Genomic DNA, 25,178 nt, shown 5'->3' with positions numbered 1-25,178 from the left:
AATATGGGGAAGGGGCACCTGGGTGGCTCAGTTGGTTAAGCATCCAACTCTTAATCTCAGCTCAGGTCTCAATTTCAGGGTCATGAGTTCAAGCCCTGCATTGGACTCCATGCTAGGTGTGGAGCCTATTAAAAAGAAAAATGTTAAAGAATACTGGGAAGCCATAAAGGAAAGTCTCTTATTTGACTGTATAATTGAAATGTTCAGTTCAGCAAAACAAAAGTACCATAAATAAAGGACATTGGGAGAAATATTGGTAACACATATCAAATATATAAAGAGATTATATACATGGGTGATATTGGGGTAATCCATTAGCTAACAAAAGCGTATGAATAGATAAGCAGAAAAGGTGAAAAAAGATGCTTGATTTCACTAAAAAAGCAAAGAAACTCAAAACAAGATGCCAATTTTCACTTAGCAGGTGTGGAAAGTAAAAAAGATTGATAGTGTAGGAGAGGGGAAAAGGGCCCTCTCATGTACTGTTGGAAGGAGTATAGATTATTGCAGCCTTTTTGGGGTATTGATCAACATTTAAAGTACAAGAGTACTTTAGCAATCCACTTCCAGAAATCTGTTCTTTAGAAACATTCTTATAAGTTTGCAAATGTAAACTTAGATATGTATGTTGCAGAATTGCTGCTTTACCACAAAAACTTGGAAACTACCTCTACTTCCAACAGTTGAGATCTAGTAATAAGCCATGTGCACAGTGCATCCCTACTGTGGCTGCCATTTCACCAGTGAGGACAAATTAGGCAGCTCTGTGTGTACAGCGCAAAGTGCCGTAGATGGAATAAAGCAGGTAATGGTGCAGTAGAGTATGAGCCATGTGTATTAGTTCTGTAATTAAAATCATAAATATTTTAAATACAACATTACACTGAAATGGTGGCCAGGCATAATGATGTTCCTTAAGATACACTGATTTCAGTGTATCCTGTACAATAAATTTTATAACATGGTGACTTCTCAAAAAAATTTCTGCATTCTTGAGCTGGAACCTTCTAACGGATTAACTTGGGTCCTGTTGATAGTTTCGAATTGTCCTTCCTTCCTTCTTCCACTTCTAGAAATGTGTCCTCAAGTAATACCTGAACAGTTGTGTAAAGACACTTATTGTGTTTATAACAAAAATTGTAGAACCATTGTATTTGTTAATAGGAGGTTGCTAAAATAAATCATATGTCCAGTTGATGGAATACTAACACAGCCATTAGATAGTGCTGCAGATCTGTATTTGTTGATAGATATCCATTATCTCCTGCTTAGTGGAAAGGCTTATGAAGAAGTATAAATACTATAATCCTATTTGAGGAAAAAAATTTACACACATGAAGTCTGGAAGGATATATGCCAAGTGTAAATAATGAGTTATCTTATTTATTTTTTTAAGGTTTATTTATTTATTTTAGAGAGAGAGGGTGAGTATGCGAGCAGGGGGGAGGGGCCGAGGGAGAGAAGCAGACTCCCCGCTGAGTGTGGAACCTGGACGCTGGGCTCAGTCCCACAAACCCGAGATCATGACATGAGCGGAAACCAAGAGTCAGACACTCAGCCGACTGAGCCACCCAGGCACCCCATGAGTAATCTTATTTTTGCAACGCTTTTCTGTTTCCCAGACTTTTTGTTCTAAGCATGCATTACTTTTAGAATTGAAGGGGAAAAGTTCTACCTACTTTTTGGGGGGATGAGGAATAAAAATAAAGAAAAATAAAAGTAGTAAACAGTTCACTTGAAACTCATCTGTGTCCTCTTTTAGCATCAGGAATTCTGGTTTGGGGATAAAGCTGTGGCCTAGTGGCTGGATATACTGCCCATCTCCCCCCACGTACCCCTAAGGCATGGTATTTTATTTTTTATTTACTTACCTATTTTTTAATTTTTTAATTTTATTTTTTTAATGATTTTATTTATTTATTTGACAGAGGAGAGACACAGCGAGAGAGGGAACACAAGCAGGGGGAGTGGGAGAAGGAGAAGCAGGCCTCCCACGGAGCAGGGAGCCCCATGTGGGGCTCAAGGGCTCAATCCCAGGACCCTGGGATCATGACCTGAGCCGAAGGCAGACGCTTAATGACTGAGCCACCCAGGTGCCCCTAAGGCATGGTATTTTAACTGATTGTTTACACTTGTCCTTTCCCTTCCTCTAGAAGTTGCACCTGATGTTAGTTGTAGGTGCTCGATAAGGATGTAAGGGTCTGACAGCACTGAGGTATCAGTAGTACCCTGAGGGTTTTCTTGGATTTGGAGGCCACGAAAGGTTGCTTGTGAACTTTCATTGATTTTTTTTCCCACAATTTTATTTATTTGACAGAGAGATAGAGAGCACAAGTAGGCAGAGCAGCAGGCAGAGGGAAAAGGAGAAGCAGGCTTTCTGCTGAGCAGGGACCCGTGTGGGGCTTGATCCCAGGACGTTGGGATCATGACCTGAGTCGAAGGCAGGTGCTTGACCGACTGAACCGCCCAGGCGCCCCAACCTTTCATTGATTTTTATACCCCCGGGAGCCATAGGTTGAGTCTGTGCTCATGGTAGCTCCCTAGTAACATCTGCATGTATGATGGGCATATAACTGGGCCAGAATGAAGGCCTGGTTGATTGTTCCTTCTTTGTCAGGGATGAGAGCTCTTAATGGTGAAAAGATTATGAACCCCATTATTAAATGGGCAGGGCAGTGCCCAGAATTGTCCAGAGCAAAGTTGGTCTAATACCAGTGAGATTAACAATTTACCTGATTTCTAGAATAAAAAATAACATTGTAAAATTGAATTATAATTTGTAATTAAAAATGAGATCATAGTAGTTCTTCCGTTCTTTGATAGAATGTAATGTTGCTTTTGAGTTGAAGACAGTAGATGGCAGTGTCCCCTCATTTTAGAAAAACTTGGAGGAGGAAGTTTTAGCGCATTTAGCGGCCCCAGACTTGAAGACTAACAGTGCCCTTCTGTGTGACCGTTAATTGGGCCAGATGGCAGTTTTGTTAAGCTAGTCTTCAAAACAAGAGCATAACGTACATACTCCTTTGGTTTCCAAGGAGGAAAAGCCTGTTGTCATTTTTAATACTTTATGTTACAAAGTGAAAATACAGTTATGATTCATGAAGTTTAAGTCAAATTCCCTAGAAACACTTGTAGTGCACTTTATTTTGCCTAAATATGTCCACTGGCTGCCAGGTTCCTTTCCTTTCTGTTTAAAAGGATTAATTAGACATGCCAATAATAAATACATGGTGCTGAGTACAAAAGAATGCCTCCCCCTTTTCTAAAGATTTTATTTGTCAGAGAGAGCACAAGCAGGGGGAGTGGCAGGCAGAGGGAGAAACAGGCTTCCCACTGAGCAGGGAGCCCGATGCGGAGCCTGATGCGGGGCTCGATCCCAGGACACTGGGATCATGACCTGAGCTGAAGGCAGTCGCTTAACCAACTGAGCCACCCAGGTGCCCCAAGAAGAATGTCCTTTTAAGAGTAGTGATGATGTGGTCATGAATGTAGAGTTTGGGAAAGAGAAAAGAATAACAACCAAAGGAATGAATGAAATCTGGGATTTTATGACCAGTCTAAGATGGCCAGGTGGCTTAAAATGTCACCTGCGAATCAAGACACACCAGATGTTAAAAGTGAGCAGTAGTAAGATTTGCTGTGATTTGTCTTATGTGAATTATCTAAAGATACATAGATATGCCTTTTGTGATCAGAAAAAAAGGAAAACTGTTTCAGCCGAGGAGGAGAAACTCACTTTTTTTTTTTGCTTGCCTATTTTAATTATAAAAGTTTTTGCATTTATTTATTTAGTTTTTAAAAGGTTTTATTTATTCATTTGATAGAGCACAGGCAGAGGGAGCAGCAAAGAGAGAGGGAGAAGCAGGCTCCCCACCAAGCAGGGAGCCCAGTGCGGGCGCCACTCCAAGACCCTGGGGTCATGACCTGAGCTGAAGGCAGAGGCTAAACCGACTGAGCCACCCAGGTGCCCCCCAATTTTTGCATTTAAGTATAGTGTAAATGAAAGGTGTAACTCCTAGTGTTCCCAACACTAGAAATATATCAGCTTCTGTCCTTTTTATCTGTGTCTGATCATATCACCAAGACCTTGAATTCATCTGTATGTAGGTCATACGGGAGCCGATGATCCATGCTGGTTTGAGTCATCCTTGCCTCCAGAGATATGGATCAGGGTATTGGACTCACTCACCAGTGTCTACTTTGCTCTTAACCAAATTGAATGGCCCTTTTGACCCTAAGTTTCCAGGTTAAATGAGGTTGGAAGCAGCTTGTACAGAGACAGACTTTTAAAATCTAATCTTTTTTTATGAAAACATCCTCTTCTCTGTCCCTAAGAGGGTCGGGACTATATCTTTTTTCCCTTTCCGTTATATCTTAAGCATCTAGAAAAAAGCCTGGTACAAAGGAGGTACTTATGAGGTATTTGTTGAGTTAATGTAAAGTTTGAACTCTTTTTATTTCAGAGGCCCCAACTTTGTTGAACAGTTTTGTGTTGATGAATGGGAGGGAGTTAACTACTGGCTACCAAAATTGGCCAGGTTTTCCTCCCATGTTTTATCTCATTTATTTTTTATTCAGGTTTAGAAAATGTATCATCATTACATAGTTATAATAATTATTACACATATATAATATCTGGGGGCACCTTCATGGCTCAGTTGGTTAGGCATCCGACTCTTGGTTTCAGCTCAAGTCATGATCTCAGGGTCATGAGACTGAGCCCTGCATTGGGCTCTGTGCTGAGCGTGGAGCCTGCTTAAGATTCTCTCTCTCCCTCTCCTTCTGCCCCTCCCTGCCTTGCTCATGTGCTCTCTCTCTCTCAAAAAAGAAAGAAATAAAAACTTAAAAAATTAAAAAAAATAAAAATATCTGAACACAAATGTATCAGTGTTGAATTAAAGGTATCATGTCACAGAGGTTTACAGCAGAGCAGGTTCCTGATGGAATTGGGAGGGGGAAGATGAACAGTTTAAGAAAAGACAACAGCACACTCCTACTTTAGGGTGTTGATTAAAAGTTAATAATTTGTTGGGGCGCCTGGGTGGTTCAGTCGATAAGTGTCTGCCTTCGGCTCAGGTCATGATCCCAGGGTCCTGGGATCGAGCCCTGCATCGGGCTTCCTGCTCTGTGGGAAGCCTGCTTCTCCCTCTCTTGCTCCCCCTGCTTGTGTTCCTGCTCTCACTGTCTCTCTCTCTCTCTGTCAAATAAATAAATAAAATCTTTAAAAAAAAAAAAGTAATTTGTTAACCTAAGGAAGATTTTTTTTTTAACGCCTTATTTATTTGAGAGAGAGAGAGAGGGTGTGAGTTGGGCGAAGGGCAAAGGGAGAGGGAGAAAAACAGACTCCCTGCTGGGGAGTGACTGGGGCTCCATCCCATGACCCTGAGATCATGACCTGAGCCGAAATCGCTCAACCAACTGAGGCACCTAGGTACCCCAAGAAGATTTTTTTTTGGAAAAGATTTTATTTTTAAGTATTCTTAAACCCTACATGGGGCTCGAACCCACAATCCCAAGATCAAGAGTCGCATGCTCTACCGACTGAGCCAGCCAAGCGCCCCCAAGATTTTTTTTTGAAGATTTTGTTTTTGAGTGATCTTTACATCCAACGTTGGGCTTGAATCCTCAACCCCAGGATCAAGAGTCGCATGCTCCACCGACAGCCAGCCAGGACAATTTTTTGATTACATGTGACACCTCATGAAGGTGTTCACTATGCCTAGGTTCCTGCTACTAAGTAAGTGTAAGGAATAGGAGGGAATGTTTACTCAGAAACACCAGTGTCTATAGTGATGATGTCCCTGATAATAAAGAGTTCAATTCTGTCAGTGGAATATTTTTTTAAAAAATCCTAGGTTCTGATTTTAGTATCGCTTTCTCTTGCTCCCTCCATTAGCCTGCATATTTATACATTTATCCCGTTTTACAGCCCTACCATGTGCCAGGTGTTGGAGCTGTGAAGTCACCACATAGCTCCTGACTTTGAAGTGTTTTCAGTCTAGTGGTAGAGACAGATGTGTAAAGAAATGTAACAGTGTTGGGAGCAACAGTCACAGAGTTGGAACACAGAAAGGATAGGGCTCTCCTGGAGGGGGTGGGGTGTGGCAGGCAAAGTCAGAGAATTTGTCACCAGATGTCAGTGCCTTTTCTGGTGCTTAAGCCATGAGAAAGTGCTCGGTCCCTGAGCTGTCAGGATAACCAACTGTGATAGATTTACTGGGTGTCAGTTACCAGTGGGCTCCTCCTAAGGCATTTCCTCTTAAACATGGACTTTTGAGCAGAACCTCCAAATAGAATGTGATTTCCTGTATATTTCTGGTTCCAGGGGCACTGGGCTTGACTGGGCCTTCATGTTTGCATTCCCACTCTATCTAGAATGGTACTTTGCATATTAGTGGTACTCATTAAATGTTTACAGTGAAAGCGGAATTGTTTAAGGAAAATTCATATTATGTAAGAAATAATTTGAGGAGTATTGATTTATTTTATGAATATATCACTTATTTTATAAAAAGACTTTCCATAGAATTAATGTAAATAGCAGCTCCCCAGAGAATTGTTTGTAAAAATTTTCTGATTCACCACTTTTCTGGAATTTATTCCAGTGTGTAAAATAAGCTATGCTTTCATAAAGAGTTTAGTTTAATAACCTTTTGATTAAAAGCTCACACTTTATTTTTTATTTTTATAAAGATTTTATTTATTTATTTGACAGAGAGACACAGGGAGAGAGGGAACACAAGCAGGGGCAGTGGGAGAGGGAGAAGCAGGCCTCCAGCAGAGCAGAGAGCCTGATGCGGGGCTTGATCCCAGGACCCTGAGATCATGACCTGAGCCAAAGGCAGATGCTTAAGGACTGAGCCACCCAGGCGCCCCAAAAGTTCACACTTTAATAATAGTGTTATTTTGATTGGTTATGAGCCAACAATGTGTGTGTTTCTAACAATTGATTTTACTTAACTTTTTGTTTCAGAATTAAGACACTGAGGAAGGAAGCAATCCAGAAATTGTGATTTAAACTTGATACTTTCCTTAGAAAGTAATATTGGTTAATACTTGGATTGAACAGGGCGCCTGGGTGGCTTAGTTGTTAAGTGTCTGCCTTCGGCTCAGGTCATGATCCCAGAGTCCTGGGATCGAGCCCTGCATCGGGCTCCCTGCTCCGCGGGAAGCCTGCTTTCCCTCTCTCACTGCCCCTGCTTGTGTTCCCTCTCTCGCTGTGTCTCTCTCTCTGTCAAATAAATAAATAAAATCTTAAAAAAAAATACTTGGATTGAACATTCTTTTTTTCTTTTAGAGTTTTGTATTAAAAATAAAAAGTCTTTGGACAGGATGACTTTTTTTTTGAATGTCATATTTAAATACCTGTCTTTATATTATTCCTTGGAACACAGCTTTAAGAATAAATATTTAAACTTCTGTGCTCTTTTCAGATACGGTTAAAAAACTCCAGGACCAAAAACATGACATGGAAAGAGAAATCAAGACACTCCACAGGAGACTTCGGGTAGGCTAAATCCTCATGTATTATCTCATTAGAATACCTAGGTTTCTGAAAGTTGAGTACAGTGTAGTCCTTGATCGTGTTAGCATTCATCTTAAGCTTCAGATACAGTTAAAATACTGATCCTACTGGGCTTTGGGCAGAAAGCAAATGCCATCATTTCAAGTTGGGATTGGTGCTAGATTCTGGATATAAGAATCTACTAGTAATTTATGAATGGTGATTTTAAAAAGATGGATTTAGGAAGCAAGTGTTATATTTTGGAAAGAAAAATTATTCGCTCTTGATTAGAAAGTGTCCCGAACCAAGCTGTTTTCATCTGGGTTTTCTGTCTACTTTGAATTTGATCAGTTTGCCGACAGCAGTGCTACTCTGCTGCAGAGGTGGGGGAAGCTCATCTCAGAGTTTGGGTCATGCCTCAGTTACCAGGCTGTATTCATGGTGTCAGAAAATTGCTTTGGGGTGATGGATCCTGGGCCCGGGACTGGACAGCTGTGGGTCTGGTGGAAGCGACACCCTGGGGAGGCTTGTCCACCCAGTCACACCCGCATCCTCCATGGCTGTGGGAAGCCGCAGACTGTACAGTTCCTTAGCTCCTCTCTTTGTATGATTTTGTCTGCCTAGTTTGAGTTTAGTGTTTTTCTTCGGGCTTCCTCTTCCTTTTCCTTGACTTTTGATTTTTTTTTCCTGTTAGTTTTTGATGTCAAGATATTTATAGTTTTTCACTGTAAAATCTTTCAGTATGGTTCACACACCATTATTTACTTTTCAGAGGTAAAGTGCTGTAAATTTCGAACGATGTGTTTATTTTCATAAGACTTGTAAACTTGCATAAGGAAGGGAGACTTGACATTTTTGTCATTGATATTGATTGAGTACTCTCGTGAGGCAGAGCAGCTAGAAAGTCTTCTCATTAAGAACAAGTTCACTACTAATGATTGTATTACCTGTTAGCTGCTAGAAATGATAATAACAATTCTCTGAGATTTAAAATAAATTAATCATCATTTGGGATAGTGCATTACAGTGCAGTCATAAACACATTTTATTATTTTTAAGTAAGTCTTTATTGCTCTCTTTTGGAAATAAAAATTTAGTTTTTTAATGTAGGAAGAATCTGCGGAATGGCGGCAGTTTCAGGCTGATCTCCAGACTGCTGTGGTCATTGCAAATGATATTAAATCTGAAGCCCAAGAGGAGATTGGCGATTTGAAGCGTCGGTTACATGAGGCTCAAGAAAAAAATGAGAAACTCACCAAAGAATTGGAGGAAATAAAGTCACGCAAGTATGTTTTGAGAAACCACTTGTGCACTTATGTTTTAACAGAGAACGCTTAAATCCCAATTTTATGATGTGGTATTATGGAAAGAATGAGTGTGGGTCCTAGTGGAAGTTACTCAACTTTTCTGGCCTCACTTTATGACACCTGTAAAATAGCACAGTCTATATGATCTGTCAGAGTTGTTGTCAGTGCCTTAATTAACAGCTCTGGAGGGGCCAGACTGGTCCCTGGCACAAGGTACCTTCTAGTTCTCTCCTTTCCTGTATCTCCACACTCCAGCCCTCTTACTTTGCTTCAGGTTAATAGCCTCTGATTAAGGATGTGTACTGTGGAGGCAGATAGGCTTGACTCCTGCCCAGTTCTGCTTCTTACTAGCTATGTGATCTTGGTCAGGGCCCTTAACTTCCCCAAGCCTCAGTTTGCTCATCTTTAACATGGAGACAGTACTACCTGCCTTACAGTGTTGCTGTAAGGCTTAAAGGAGATCTGCCTGCATAGTGGCCAGGGCAATGATAAGTATACTTTATTTTATTTTATTTTAAGATTTTATATATTTGTTTGAGAGAAAGAGAGAGGGAAAGCACAGAGGGAGAGCGAGACGGAGAAGCAGACTCCCCGCTGAGCAGTAAGCCCAACGTGGGGCTTGATCCCAGGACCCGGGATCAGACACTTAACCAACTGAGCCACCCACGCGCCCCTACTTTAATAACTAGTATTATTAGAGACCCAAGCAAAGAATGCGAAGTGAGTTTTTTTCCATCACTCACTTGAGGAGTTTTCACTTATAACCACCTGAATCTCCATAGTAGTATTTTTTCCCATTAACATAGAGATCACTGGGGGGCGCCTGGGTGGCTCAGTTGTTAAGCGTCTGTCTTCGGCTCAGGTCATGATCCCGGGGTCCTGGGATCGAGCCCCGCATCGGGCTCTCTGCTCAGAGGGAAGCCTGCTTCTCCCTCCCCCACTCCCCCTGCTTGTGTTCCTTCTCTCACTGTGTCTCTCTCTGTCAAATAAATAAATCGGGCTTCCTGCTCTGCGGGAAGCCTGCTTCTCCCTCTCCCCCTGCTTGTGTTCCCTCTCTCGCTGTGGCTCTCTCTGTCAAATGAATAAATAAAATCTTTAAAAAAAAAAAAAAGAATTTGATTATCTAGGGGCGCCTGGCTGGCTCAGTCAGTAGAGCATATGACTTGATCTTGGGGTCATGAGTTTGAGCCCCAGGTTGGGCATAGAGTTTACTTTATAAAAAAAATATTTGATTATTCATTACTTTAACTAAATCTTAGGTAGACATAGGAAAAAATTTAGAAAAATATTTATGGGGTTCCCTGGGTGACTCAGTTGGTTAGGCGTCTGACTCTTTTTTTTTTATTTCCCTAAAGGTTTTATTTATTTGACAGAGAAAGAGAGAGTGCACAAGTGGGCAGAGAGGCAGGCCGGGAGGCAGGCAGAGGGAGAGGGAGAAGCAGGCTCCCCACTGAGCAGGGAACCCGATGTGGGGCTCGATCCCAGGACTCTGGGATCATGACCTGAGCTGAAGGCAGCCGCTTAACCGACTGAGCCACCCAGGCGCCCCATAGGCGTCCGACTCTTGATCTCAGCTCAGGTCTTGATCTCAGGGTTGTGAGTTCAAGCCCCTTGTTGGGCTCCATGTTGGGCACGGAGCCTACTTAAAACAAAACAGGATATCCTTGAAAAGCTATGTTGCTTTATTGTTGCCTAGCTCTAGTGTATGGCCCAACGAAAAGTATTACTAAACCATTTTTCTTTGGCTTCCTTAAACAGAACGTGGATTGAAGTGGAGGATTATTGTTTCTCCACTTGGTGTAAGACTCATATTATATTACCTTTCTTCTGTACACCGTTAAAGAAATGGTGTATCAAAAATGTTTCATTCTTTTTTTTTTTTTTTAAGATTTATTTATTTGGGAGAAAGAGAGTGTGTGGCAGGGAGGGGCAGAGGGAGAGGGAGAAAGAATCTCAAGTGGACTCTGTGCTGAGCGTGGGAGCCCAACAGGGAGCTAGATCTCAGGACCCTGAGATCACAACCTGAGTCGAAACCAAGAGTTGGATGCTTAACTGGCTGCACCACCCCCTGGAAATGTTTCATTCTGACGTTAACCTGAGAAATTGAAATTTCTGCTCTTGAAGAATCATTCCATCAGGTCCTAAAGATGTCCTCAATGGAGCAGTAAATTAATTTTACTAAATCTCAGTCCTCGAGTATATACTCTGTTTAGCATTCCATGTGATGAATGGGAAGTGTAGATAAAGCACTTCCACCGTTATCTGCTGTATACCCAAGTATGAGGTTGTCTCAAGAAAAGTGCTCTGTGACTGTTGGTCAGAAAACAGCTCAACCTAAAACAAACTACAGATATTCAGACTTTGGTATTTAGTAGATATTCCTTGAAAATGAATGAAGAGAGACTGTCACTGTCACTTCAAGGAAAACAACTGACTGTATTTGTTGCTGGTGCTAAAATGTGGAAATTCGAGTCAATGTTAGGATTTTAGAAAACTTGTATCTGCCATCACAAGCTTGGCAGCTTCCGTATTTAAGAGTTTCCTGATGAGATCATTGGTGATATTAACAAATGTGACTTTTAAATAATAAATCCTATAATGACAGGTGTCAACATTTGGAAAATCCGTGTAATTCAGTGAACCAATATTTTCTGTAGGACCAGTGCGGTCACATATGGGTAAAAGATCCATTTCCAGTATAAGATAGACTAGAGGAATTTTAATGGACAGAGTAGGAAGAGTTTATTCACATGGTTTCAAATTCCACATTGCAACAAACTTTTAAGTAACTACCACTTACTACATTTTGGTATAGTATCAAGGAAAAACAGCCTCGGTTGTCTAAGAAGCCACAGTTATCTATTTTAATATCATTAAAAGAATCTTTTCTTTTTCAACTGCTACATATCTGTGAGCCCTGTTCTTTTTTTATCTCACAGTATATTGAACAGAGATGAGAATCTAACAGTATTCTGTTAAGCCAGACATTAAAGAGATAATTAAAAATGTAAAAACACTGCTATTCTTCTTCCTCTTCTTCCTCCTCCCCTCCTTCTCCTACTTCTTCCTTTTTTTGGTTTTGGAAAATAGTTGTTTTTCATGAAAATATGTTATATTGATAAATCCTGGGTTTATTTTTATTTTTAGATGAACTAAGTATTTTAAATATGTCTTAGTTTAAATTTCCATTATGATGTCAATAGATATAAGCCACATAAAGAAAAGCTCTTTGGGATCTTCAGTAATTTTTTAAGAGTGGAAAGGGGAAGAGTCTGGGTGGCCTAGTCGGTTAAGCATCTGCCTTCAGCTCGGTCATGTCCCAGGGTCCTGGGATCAAGCCCCGCTTTGGGCTCCCTCTGCCCCTGATCATGCTCTTTCTCTTGCTCACTCTCAAATAAATAAATGAATCTTAAAAAAAAAGTGGAAAGGGGCTCCAAGACCAAAAGGTTTGATAATCACTGTTACAGATTCTTTGTTAAAACTGAGCATGACGGAGGGCACCTGGGTGGCTCAGTCGGTTAAGCGTCTGCCTTCGGCTCAGATCATGATTGAGCCCCACATTGGGCTCCCTGCTCAGCGGGGAGTCTGCTTCTCCCTCTTCCTCTGCCTCTCTCCCCGGCTTGTACACACACATTCTCTCTCTCTCAAATAAATAAATAAATCTTAAAAAAAAAAAAAACAAAACACCAATTTCTGAGCATGAGACCCTGTGGTACATCTGTCAGAAGAGCCAAATACCTATCAAATTTTCCCAAGGACTGGCTTAGTTTTTGTCTACCTATAAACTTATTTCATGGTTATATGGCATGTACAAACTTTGCAACTGAAATCTCGTTCCAGATGAAAACTTCTGTGTTAGTCAGCTCAGTGAATTAGAGCTAGCCAGAAATAAAATTGTAATTGATTTTTTTAGATGACTCATGATCCATCCACTGAGCATCTCAGAGACTCATGTTACTTAATAGGGCCCAGGTTTTGTTTTGTTTTTTTTGTTTCCTGTGTAGAAATTCTATCTGGAGATTACAGAGGGTTTGTTTTAAAGAATATGAACTTTGATTTCATTTCTTTTGTATTTTCATGTCTGTGCATGGCATATTAGATAGGGCCAGTATAGATAACCCATATGTACTGGTGAATTCCCAGACTCCTCAAAACAGGACAGAACCTCAAGATCCCAGTTCTGAGTCAGGTTCTTTTTGGCCAGTCCACTTCCATTTTACTGCTAATTTATTACTGATGTCCTCACCTTACACTTACTCAGATGAAAATGGATTCTGATGGTTACTTTTAAACTTATTTAGTACAACCTGATATAAAAATTTTAATATCATTTCCTGGAATTTATCAAACAAATGAGAATATTAGACTAGGTAATTTACTCAGCTCTACTGATAACTGTCTTTTTTAAAAGTGATAACTTTTTAAGGCTTTTCAGTAGGGAGGTGAAAATGTGTATTTGCTAGTATGTGTGTAAAAATGCCTGATGTCACTATCATTTTCAGGCAAGAGGAGGAGCGAGGCCGGGTATACAACTACATGAATGCTGTGGAGAGAGACTTGGCAGCCTTAAGGCAAGGGATGGGACTGAGTAGAAGGTCCTCAACTTCCTCCGAGCCAACCCCTACGGTGAAAACCCTCATCAAGTCCTTCGACAGCGCATCGCAAGGTAATTTCTTATATCCTATGCCAAGGGCAAGCAGTCGTCATTCACTTACCATCTGTTCTCTGGTCTGGTTTGATATTCTTTACCATCTTAACTCTGAGCCTCATCAAATTTCATGTAGTATTAATGAGTTAGACTTACTATCAGGTGAATTTTAGCAGGAGACTTTGGATCTATTCAGCTTCAGAGATCTTGGTCTCAGACTTGGTGCCTTTCCCCTAGCAGAAATGTGTCTTCACATAGTCCTGGGGCTCTGAGTGTCTTCTCTATGCGTAAAACCTCCAGATGTATGAATTCAGCCCTTTCCCTTCCTCTGAGACTCCTGTAGGTCTGTAAATCCAAAGGCCTCCTTGACGTTGACACTCAGGTATCTCTTAGACATTTTATGTCCAAAACTGCACTCTTGCCCCTGAGCTTCAGACTTTCCCCTGTGTAAGTGGCAGCACCATTCTACCCAGTTACTCAAGCCAGAAATCCAGGAATCCTCCTTCTTCCTTAAATCCTTCTTTCTCACTTTCCTCCTTCTTCCTTAAATCCTTCTTCTTTCTCACTTCCACATGTAATCCATTAGTAGGCCATGTGGATCTAGCCTCCAGCATGCACATCTTTGCTCTGTCTACTTCTCTCCATCTCTCTCTCTCTCTCTCTCTTTTTTTTAAGATTTTATTTATTTATTTGAGAGAAAAAGAGAGAGAGAGAACACGAGTGGGGTGAGGGGCAGAGGAAGCAGCAGACTCCCCGCCAAGCAGGGAGCCGATCGGGGCTCAATCATGGGACTCCAGGATCATGACCCAAGCCGAAGGCAGACGCTTAACCCACTAAGCGACCCAGGTGCCCCATATTTCTCTCCATCTCTAGTGCACAATCAACTGCTCGTACAGAGCACCATCAGCTTCTAATTTCAGTGACCTCCTAATCAGTCTCTCCATTTCATTTTATGACAGATATTTTCTTGCTTAAACTCCTTTAATTGCTTTATCATAGTTAGTGAAGTTCAGATCCCCAGATGTGTGCGTGGTCTGACCCGACCTTCCTCTTACCTCAGTTGAACCACTCTTCCTCTGCCTTCCATATTCCTGCCACAATGGACTGCAGGCCCCAAAGTAGACCAGGCTCCGTATCACACAGGCTCTTCTGTACCTGGAAGCTCACTTCCCACCTTCAGATGACTGGCTCCTTTTCATCTCTCTAACCCCCTCAGCTCTGGGAAAGGGAAAGGGATGTAGTTTTTAAAAAAATTCAATGGAGACACCCATCTGGTTCAGTTGGTAGAGCATGTGACTCTTGATTCTGGAGTTGTGAGTCTGAGCCCCACCTTGGGGCTTAAAAAATAAAATCTTGGAGAGCCTGGGTGGCTCAGTCAGTTAAGCATCTGCCTTCGGCTCAGGTCATGATCCCAAGGACCTGGGATTGAGCCCTGCATCGGGCTCTCCACTCAGCAGCAAGTCTGCTTCTCCTTCTCCATCTGTGATCTCTCTCATTCATTCTCTCAAATAAATAAAAATCTTTAAAAAAAAATTAAAAAAATTAAATCTTAAAAACACAAAATAGAGGGACACGCAGTCAATTAAGCATCCAACTCTTGGTTTTGGCTCAGGTCATGATTTCAGGGTTGTGAGATCAAGGCCCCGGTTGGGCTCCGCCCTCAGTGCAGAGTCAGCTTAAGACTCTCTCCCTCTGCCCCACCCTCCCACATGCACCCTCACTCACTCGCTCTCAAATAAAATCTTAAAAAGAAAAAAAAAAAGAAAAAAACAACTGAATGTCATGTGTCCTGAAACTTACATTTTCTTCTAAAAATTCTTTAAACTTCATGATAGGCTTTATTCTAATTCACCCTAATAGTAGTAGAGTTTCTATAATCTGTATTCTGTGACTATACACAAATTAGTTTTCTTGACTTAAAATCAGAGCAAAAGTCACTTATATGCTCATACTGTTGGCATAGATATTTTGGAAGACAGTATTTTCCAATTTAAAATGCCATATTCATAGACCCTAAAGTTCTTGTACATAATACTGGCACACATTTTTAAAGATATAGATACAGATGTACACATAAAGTTTTCAGTGTGGGATTGTTTGAAGAAAAGGGAAAATCTGGAAATTGCTTACGTGCCCATTAAGAGGATTAAGTCAGTTATGACCCATTAGTACAATAGAATACTATGCATTCTTGTATAGGGATGAGGTAAATTTCGAAGTACTCGTGTTAAAATATACCTGCAATCCTTTATAGTAAGTTGCAGACCAGTATTATATAGTGTGATCTCATTTTGTTTTTTTAAGTACATAGATTTTTGCATTAAAAATACAAGAAAGATGTACTTGAAACTATTGTTACTGGCTACCTCTGGGTAAATATGACAGGCTAAGATGAAAGAAAGACTTACAAAAATCTGTACTTCTAAAATGAAATGATAATGGAATGTCTGTACTAAAGTCATGCAGTTATTAAAAATATTGATGAAATGGGCTCTAATGCAAAAAGATAAATCTGCTTCTATACTGATCTTTTTAAAAAAAAAAACCAATATTTTACAATAAGATATCTAAATGACTCCGTAGTCCACTGCTTAATTGTATATGCAAAAGAAGTTAACACAAGTATTCAAATAACTTGTACGTGAGTGTTCATGGTAGCACTATTCACAATAGCCAAAATATGGAAACAACCCAGCTGTCCATCAGTTGATGAATGGATAAACAGAATGTGGTCTTTCCATCTGATGGAATTTTATTCAGCCATAGAAGGAATGAAAGAAGTACTAGTATAGAAAACGTGCTAAGTGAAAGCAGCCAGACACAAAAGGCCGTGGATTATAAGATTCCATTTATATGAAATACGGAGATTAGTAAATCCATCGAGACAGAAAGCAGTTTGGTGGTTGACAGAGACTGGGGAAGAGGGAGATGGGGAGTGATTGCTTAAGAGATACCGCGATATTTTGGAACTAGGTAGAAGTGACGATGACTGCACAATATTGTGAATGTACTAAATACCATTGAACTATACATTTTGAAATTATTTACTTTCTATTATGTGATATTTTTTTCAAAGATTTTATTTATTTGAGAGAGAGTGCGTGCAAGAGAGCACAAGTGGTGGAGAGGGAGAAACAGGCTGCCTATCAAGCAGGGAGCCCAGTGTGGGCTCGAACCCAGGACCCTGGGATCATGACCTGAGCCGAAGGCAGCTGCTTAACCACTGAGCTGCCCAGGTTGCCCCTATTATGTGAATTAAAAAAAATTTTTTTTTTTATTTTAAGTAGGCTCCATACCTAACATGGGGCTCGAACTCACAACCCTGAGATCAAGAGTAGCATGCTCTACTGACTGAGCCAGCCAGGTGCCCCTATTATGTGAATTTTATCTCAATAAAAGAATGCGTCTAAAAATAGCAATTTAAGTATGTGTACTTGGTTGCATAAAAAGGTCCGCACTGATCTACTTCATCTTTTCTCACTGTGTGATGTGCCTGATTTTATCTTTATGTCCCATTTTGATTTTAATTTAGCTTCAAACAAATAACCATTTTTATGCACCCTCTACCAAAATCTGTGTCAAGCCCAAATATCTGGACGTGAGTAAATTATGGGTCCGACTTTTGAACAGTTCAGTCTAGAGAAGGAGACTGACGTGAGCAAATAATTACACATCCATGCATTAAATGCAAACCAGAAAGTACTTGCTAAGTGAAGTGATGAACTCCACAGGAGGAGACGAGAAAAAATGAATGGGAGCCCAGTGTTCCTTTGTTTTTTGTTTGTTTTTGTTTTTCAGTGTTCCTTCATTGAATGCACATCCACTGTGGGCCAGGCTTCTCACCTGACGCAGTTTCAGAAATACTCCTCTTGTGTTTTTTGAACTTGAATTTCATTGGCTCATGGAGCTCTTTAAGTACCTAAGTTAATGAAATGGCAAAAATGAAATGACTGGCATAACCAGGTTGGGAATCAACCCAACTACTCTAGGGAACAGACAGTCCGCCTCGTGGCAGGAGAAGAACCGCCTGCTAGGCATGACTGTGGGCGCTCCATGGAGATTAGGCCTCGGGACAGCTTCCAAGGGAGCCCAGAGCATTGGGTATAGTCTGGGGGATCTTTCAGGGGAGACCAGCTATGAAAACTTCCACTCTTCCATGATGCATTCAGTATTTGTTTGTTTGTTTCTGTAGTACCAAACCCCACTGCAGCCGCGATTCCTCGCACGCCTTTGAGTCCAAGTCCTATGAAAACTCCTCCTGCCGCAGCTGTCTCGCCTATGCAGGTAAGTGTCCGTGACCATAGAGGCTGTGGGGGCCTCAGCCTCTGAAAGTCCGTCCCCCTAATAGTCATTTACACTTATGTTAGGGCGGCAAATTACTGCCTCATGAGGAATGTAGTTAGGGTTGTAAAATAATGTAAATATCCTTCATTGAGATAAATTATGAAAATGTCCATTGTGTTACTCTTCTGAAAGTAATAGTGATAGCTAACAAGTATTGAGCACTTGCTGTGTGTTCTACACTATTCCATGTACTTTATAATGTGAATTCATTTAATCATCACAACAGCCCTGTTGGGTATCAGGTATTATTCTTACCTCTAGTTTTCACATATGGAAACTGAGGCCCAGAAAGGTTAAGCAGCTTGCTGAGGGTCATATAATGAAGATGTGGTAGAGCTGGGATTTGAACCTGGGCACTGTGGCTTCAGGGACCATCTCTCTAAGTAGAATATGTAGTGTGTGTCAGCCTCCGCTACCTAATAAATCACTTCAAAGCTTAGTGGTTTAAAAGAGCAGTTGTATGATTTTTCACATTTGTGTGTTGCCTAGGCTGACTTTGTATGGGCTCATTCCTGCAGCTGCACTTAGCCACAGGGAGGGCTGGGGCCTGGGCTCAGCAAGGGTAGCCAGGCCACTCTTTCCATGTGGTCTTTCCTCTCAGGTTCCTTCATGGTGCAGTGTCTCAAGCTCCAACCAAGTCATAAGCTAGCCCAGAGTCAGAGTTGGGAGTTTCTGCAGAAGGTTCATTATGGCCATTTTTTAGCAGTCTAGCACAAAGGGCGTTGCTGATCCAGTATAAACAAGTTTCTGAAGTTGCTCTTCCTGGCCACTGTGGAAGTGTAGACCAGAAGCAAGGGAGATGGTTGTTACTCTGTAGTACTCATGAGGCCTCTCGCTGTGCCCTTGTTGGTCAGCCACTTTTGGAAAGAGTGGCTGTGGTGGAGTTTTTCCACGTAAGTGAGAGTAGCCAAAGGAAAAATGGCCATAAACCTAGTACCTAGTACCCTTTGATACAGGGTAGCCTTAGGCATACCTCTTCCCTAAAACTAGAATAGGATTTGGGAGCGTTTTATTTTTGAATGGAGACTTTTGTGCTTTGTTAACTATTGGCCATGTATTTTACAAGTGAATCTGTTGGTGTTTTGTTTTGTTTTGTTTTACTTTTTAACTTTTTCCTGTGTGAAATTTAGGGTAAAAGTGCACTCCTGCATTTTTCATGTTGCAAATTAGTGGCTCTGCATTTGCATGTGTACAGAAGATGTTAATGCTCTTAATTTACAAGGAAGGCAAGGGAATTCCAATCCTACTATAGATTTAATGCTTTTTATATGCATTGAAGTTTAATATACAAAGCATGACTTTGTAAATCTTTATAAAGATAGGAGGTGAAAAATCTCATCTCTGTAACTTGATAAAAGTTAATAATTACAAGTCACATTCAGTAGCTTTTTAGTACTTGGTTAGCACAATGCTTCTCAGATCTAATTGTGCATAAAAACCATGTGGAGAGGTTTTAAACACATAGATTCCCAGGCCTCATCCTAGTGAACGAGAATCTCTAGGGAATATGGCCTAAGACTGGGATTGTTAGTTTTTCAAAACTCCCTGAGTGGGAATTCTACTTCTGGCTACGAGGGAGTGACAGGCTGGATTACTCTGCCACCCCAAGCAACTCGAAAGCTGGACAAATTATAGGAAGAAATTATATTCAGAAATGTACAGTAGGCAGTATGAGACGGTGGTACTTAAATAAAAGTCCTGCTGGGCCCACACTTTTCCTGTTGGGAGGTTCCAGATGGTGGTGCAGGGGAATGAAGCCAGATGGAGCCAGGAAGGGGGAATAACTAGCTGGGTCTGAGGAGACACAGATCGGTGTCCAGGGAGAATGAGAGTGCTGGAATTTGCAGGGCAGAGGACCTGGGAGGAGGGAGCTACACAGAGGGAGGACCTCTGCAAAGGCATCCCTGTGAGTCTTTGCCTGAATGCCAGTCTGCACAGACACAGGGTGAACCCCCACAAGGCTGAGTAAGAACAGTTTCTCAGGAAAGAACGTTACCAGGGAGCTGTCAGGTAAACACTTCCCATAGTTCACACAGGGCAGGGAATCATTTGCGTTCCCACTGGTCACGGTGGAGAAATCCTGGAATACTTGGAGCATTCCTTAGAGACCCCGGAGGGCCCTACCCTAAAGTAGAACTGCATTGCAGCTCTCGAGTACGTACTGTGCTAGACCCACCCTGAAAGACCTTAAAAATAAACCTCAGAAAAGCCAAGGAGATCCATAAGTAGCTGGGGTACTCAGCCTCTGAAATGCTTCTTAGTGACTCTTACCTCCCAGAAGTCACACTCTTGTGGAATCTGCTCCTCTTGAGTGTTGGCTGGACTCCGCGACTCATTTCTGATGAATAGAGTATGTATAGCAAAAGGGGTTGGGACATCACAAGGTAAGATTATAAAAAAGATTAGCTTCTGTCTTGAGGATTCCTCTTGCTCTCTCTTAGATCCAGTCACTCCAGTGAACCATTGAAAATTGAAATACTTAGCAATACATTTAATAAAATGCTGTGTAAGATCTGTAGAACAGAAAGTATAAAATATTGCTGAGGGAAATTGAAGAAGTAATAAGTGGAGAGATATATTCATGAACTGGAAGACTCAGTATTGTTATTAGCTTACAGCTCTCCCTCACACTGATCTGTAGATTCAGCACAATCCCAATGATAATCCTCCATGCTATTTTGTAGAAATTGATAATACAATTTTAAATTTATATGGAAATTCAAAGGACCCTGAATATCCAAAGCATCTGGGAGGTTAATAAAAAAAAAAAAAGAAACAAATTTAGAGGACTTATCCTACCTGATTTCAGCACTTAGAGTAATCAAGACATTGTGGTACTGACAGTTTGTTTGTTTATTTGAAATCTTCATTAAGCTGATAAACTCCCCATCCCACAGATAGCAGAGTACCAGCAGCTGCACTTAACGGACATAAGTTTAAATGTAGACATTTTAGATAATCCAGCAATAGGTCAGCTGATTTTCAGCAGAGCTGCCAAGGTAATTAAATGGAAGAGGGGTAGCCTTTCCAACAAAGGATTCCGGAACAGCTAGAATCTGTGTGGGAAAAAAAAAAAACCCACAACTGTTACCTCATGGCATTTATAAAAATTAAAATTGATTGTAGACCTACATGAGAAAGCTAAAACTACAAAACTTCTAGATGAAAACATTAGAGAAAATCATCCTGACCTTCGAGAAGACCAAGATTTCTTATTTAGGACATAAAAAGAAGGAGCCATGAAAGAAAACTGGATAAACTGGACATCAAAATTTGAAACTTCTGAGAGACATTAAGAAAATGAAAGATAAGTTATAGACTCAGGAGAATATAATCACAATACATTTATCTGTCAAAACACTCGTATTCCAAGAAGACGTTTTCGTCTTCTTGATTGAAAACAAACCAGTAAATAGTGGACAAAAGATTTTAAAAGTCCCTTCCTTAGAGAAGATATACAAACGGCCAGTAAACACATGAGAAGATGTTCAACATCATTAGTCACTGGGGAAGTAAAAATTAAATTCCCAGTACGCTCCCACTATGTACCCTTTAGGATGGCTAAAACTGAAAGACAGTCTCAAGTGTTGGTGAGAATGTGAAGAGGCTGAACCTCACACCCTTTTCTGCTGGGAAATATGAAATGAGTAGTCAGAGGTTCGCTAGATAAAAAAGGGCTGGGGGAAAAGCTGGGAAGATAAGCCTGACAGGACGGTGACGGTGAACACCATGGTCTGTGTGGAAATGAATAGTTTGGTGGTATTTGAGCATTACATAGAGGTGGCAGGAGATGAAGCTGAGGAACTGAGAGGAAGTATTTGTGGCGCGTCCTTGTGGCTGCACGCAGAGGGATGCATGTATCCATCCGGAGATGAGGAAGCCAGGGGCAAAGCCATTGTGGTGGCGCTGAATTAAGATGACAGGTTGTACTGGGGCTCTTGTAGTAGGAGCACATCCGTATTTCGCCAATTGGTGTGTAACAGTTAAGAATTCTCTTTAACAAAACAGTGTCAGTATACCGGTTGAGATAGTTTGCTGTAAATGTTATCATTGGGGAAAACTGAGTAATGGGCATAGGGGACACTTCTGTATAAATTTTTTCAATAGTGTATTGACCATATTATATGCCTATAAGTGTGTGTGTGTGTGTGTGTGTGTGTGTTTTAGTCTTACTACAGCAATATGGAAAGAATGATGGCAGTTCATAACTAAATACTACTGTCCACAATGTTGACTTTATTTGTGAGTCCCAGCTCTAGAATTAGGCTAACTATGACACTGTTTATGTTACGATTTTAGAGACATTCCATAAGTGGACCAATCTCTACATCCAAACCCCTGACGGCGCTGTCAGATAAGAGACCAAACTATGGGGAGATCCCTGTTCAAGGTAAATCTCATATGGCACAGTACTTCACTTCTGCTGTTAATTTTTTTGATTCTTCTGACTTTTTTGGCTAACTAAATTGTGATTTTCTTTGTTCTTGACATTATTTCAGGTGATCTGGTATACATCTTTATCAGAAGCTTACTAGTAATATGTTTTCATTAGATAAGGAGACTGGTAGCATTATGATAGGCAATGGCGAGTCCACACCATTACTAGGCATTTTGTTCTTATAGTTCTTCATGTGGTATGTACTGTTATCCACATTTAATAGATACTAAAAATGAGGTTTCAGAAAGTTGGTTAACAATGAACAGTAGACCTGGGCAGCCTGACTCCAAAGCCCATTCTTTTAACTACTGTGCTCTGTAGTATTGTCCATAAGAGGAAACCGAGACTCTGAAACATGAAGTGGAGATGAGGTCCGTTCTTTTGCACACTTATAAGGGGCTTGGCTGTTTTCACACAGCTTTTATGGTAGAGCCAGCACCAGAACCCACATCTCCTGCCTTTCGAGGTCAGAGCTCCTTCTCTGACCCTATACTGCCTCTTCCTGCGTGGTGCTGAAGTGCGCTGGAAATTGGTTTGTGGCACTGGGGCATGGTGCTGTAAAGGTCAAGCTTCATTTGGGGTAGGTGTGGATGTGCGCAGCCGGGATGCACGCCCTCAGGAGCCCCAGGCTCCTCTCAGTTGATGTAGGCCGATCGCCTCCAAGTTTTCCTCTGCGCGTTCTCTTGGTTGTGGCAGTTAGCCTTTATGCATGTGACTACAAGGTTTCAGCAGGTGTGGGTTAAAAAATAAGCAGACTTGTGAGAATTAGTCTCTCAAACAACCCAGAGGATGCTCTATGGGCTCCATGGAGCACCTGTGCAGAGGTGCCCAGTTTGGCGGTGGGACTGGCCCTTTCCCTGCCAGTCGCAGGTATACCTCATATTCAGGTAAACTGCTTGTGCATACACTTAGGGATAATGGAGCACAAGATGGTGCTGCTGCTACTGTCCCTGCACAAGGGCTTGCTTTCTACCCCTACTTCTTAGCTCTGGTACATTCATCAGTTATGACTTGAGGTCTTTTTCTCTCCTCAGAAGGTCCTTTTGTTAAAGGAAAAAATAGTGGAAGGTATCAAGTCTCTCTTTACATTTTGACTGTGTTCCCACCCTTGCCTCCCAGGTGGATCCACTAAGGATTATGTATGTGTAGGGTGCCATTGAGCACTCTCTCTTCTGGGATGTTCATTTTGATTTCCACAATGCCACACTCTTGTGTCTTCTTCCTCCCTGGCTGCTCCTCCATCCCCTGTGCTTGACCCCCTCCTGACCTGTAAGCGGCCGCGTACCTCTGAGCTCAGTTCCGGGGTCTCCTTCGCTTACTTACTCTGCCACTGTATTGTTTCTCATGGCTTTAACTGTTAGTTGTCAAACTGATATCTCCAGCCTGTTTCTCTCCTCTAGACTCTAGACTAATATACCCAGTTGCCCACTTGACAACTCCATTTGGATGTCGCATAATCTCGGATGGAGTGTGTCCGGGACAAGATTTCCACATTTTCGAAACTTGTCTTACCTGTAATCTGTCTTTTCCATTTCAGTTAATGGTAGTTTTATCTTCCAGAAACCTCGGAGTCATCCTTAGCTCCCTTCTTTATCTTAGACCCCATATCTGCAAACTGTTAGTTTTTTTTTTTCTTCACGATCAAATATATATATATATATTTTTTAAAGTAGGCTCCATGCCCAACGTAGAGCCCAACACAGGGCTTGAACTCACAACCCTGACATCAGAACTTGAGCTGAGATCAGGAGTCGGATGCTTAACTGACTGAGCCACGCAGGCACCCCAGTCCAATCAATTATTTATTTATTTATTTATTTATTTATTTAGAAATGATTTTATTTATTTATTTGACAGAGAGAGACACGGCAAGAGAGGGAACACAAGCAGGGGGAGTGGGAGAGGGAGAAGCAGGCTTCCCACGGAGCAGGGAGCCTGATGTGGGGCTCGATCCCAGGACCCTGGGATCACGACCCGAGCCGAAGGCAGACGCTTAACGACTGAGCCACCCAGGCGCCCCCAAATCAATTTTTTAATTGGAGTATAAATGACATACAACATTATATTAGTTTCAGGCATACAACACAATGATTCACGTTTTTGTACATGTTGCAAAATGATCACCACCAAAGTGACAGAACTGTTCCATTCTTAAGGAAACTCCCATTGTCTCTACATCCAAAGGTGGAGCATTGCTCTTCCCTCTACCACCACCTCCTTGGTCAAGCCACCATCATCTCTCACCTGGGTTCTGACAAAAGGTTCCTAATCCCCCCTCACAATCTATTCTTAACCCTACAGCCAGCGTAATCCTGAAAAATATAAATTGGAACACTTCATTCTATTCAGAACCTTCCCCCAGCTCCCCATTTCTCTCAGAAGAAGAGCTAGAGTTCTCTTAGTGGCCTCCAGGCCCTCCCATTGTGGCCTTGGTTGCCTCTCTGGCCTCACCATGTATCTCTTTTGGTCGCTCTGGCCAGCCACACAGGCTTCCTTGTGCTCCCTGGGCACTCTGCACACTCCTGACCTCGGAGCCTTGTGCTGGCGCTTCCTCTGCCGGAGCACTGTGCCACATGTCCACACGGCTCACTTGGGCCCTCCTTCAAGGCTTTGCTCTAGGCTCCCCTTAGCTGGTGAGTGCCATATTTAAAATTACAACCTGCATGCTCCTCCACACACCCCTTTCCCGAACCCCTCTCCCCTTTAAAAAACTTAGTTTAACTAAGTACTTAACTCTTCGGACATAATGCGTAGTTTACTTGTCTATAACTTTTATTGTCTACCTCCCTAGACTATGAGGTCTGTGAATTCAGGGATTTGTGTCTGTTTGGTTCACCGAGGTATCTCAGCACCTATTGTCATACTGGGCTCTTGATAATAAGTTGTGAGATGAGTGAATGAAGTGCACGTTACAGCATGTAAAGGGCTTAGCACAGG

At 41.6% G+C, this 25,178-nt stretch overlaps 1 protein-coding gene across 2 annotated transcripts in view; it reads left to right on the top strand.

Moving 5' to 3' along the window:
- SPECC1L (sperm antigen with calponin homology and coiled-coil domains 1 like) overlaps positions 1 to 25,178 on the top strand; it is a 131,123-nt gene that overhangs the window by 58,631 nt on the left and 47,314 nt on the right. For both annotated transcript variants that reach the window (XM_028094179.2, XM_028094180.2), the window contains exons 6-10: positions 7,434 to 7,507; positions 8,615 to 8,790; positions 13,314 to 13,477; positions 17,652 to 17,743; positions 22,103 to 22,193. In XM_028094179.2, the coding sequence (XP_027949980.1) occupies positions 7,434 to 7,507; positions 8,615 to 8,790; positions 13,314 to 13,477; positions 17,652 to 17,743; positions 22,103 to 22,193 (597 nt within the window). The remainder of the gene's footprint in view (positions 1 to 7,433; positions 7,508 to 8,614; positions 8,791 to 13,313; positions 13,478 to 17,651; positions 17,744 to 22,102; positions 22,194 to 25,178) is intronic.

The sequence above is a fragment of the Eumetopias jubatus genome, unplaced genomic scaffold (assembly GCF_037043125.1).
Source record: "Eumetopias jubatus isolate StellerSeaLion01/CBP00866 unplaced genomic scaffold, mEumJub1_p1.0 scaffold_16, whole genome shotgun sequence".
NCBI lineage: Eukaryota > Metazoa > Chordata > Mammalia > Carnivora > Otariidae > Eumetopias > Eumetopias jubatus.
The sequence above is the reverse complement of the archived record's forward strand: the minus strand, read 5'-3'. Positions and strand labels throughout refer to the sequence as shown.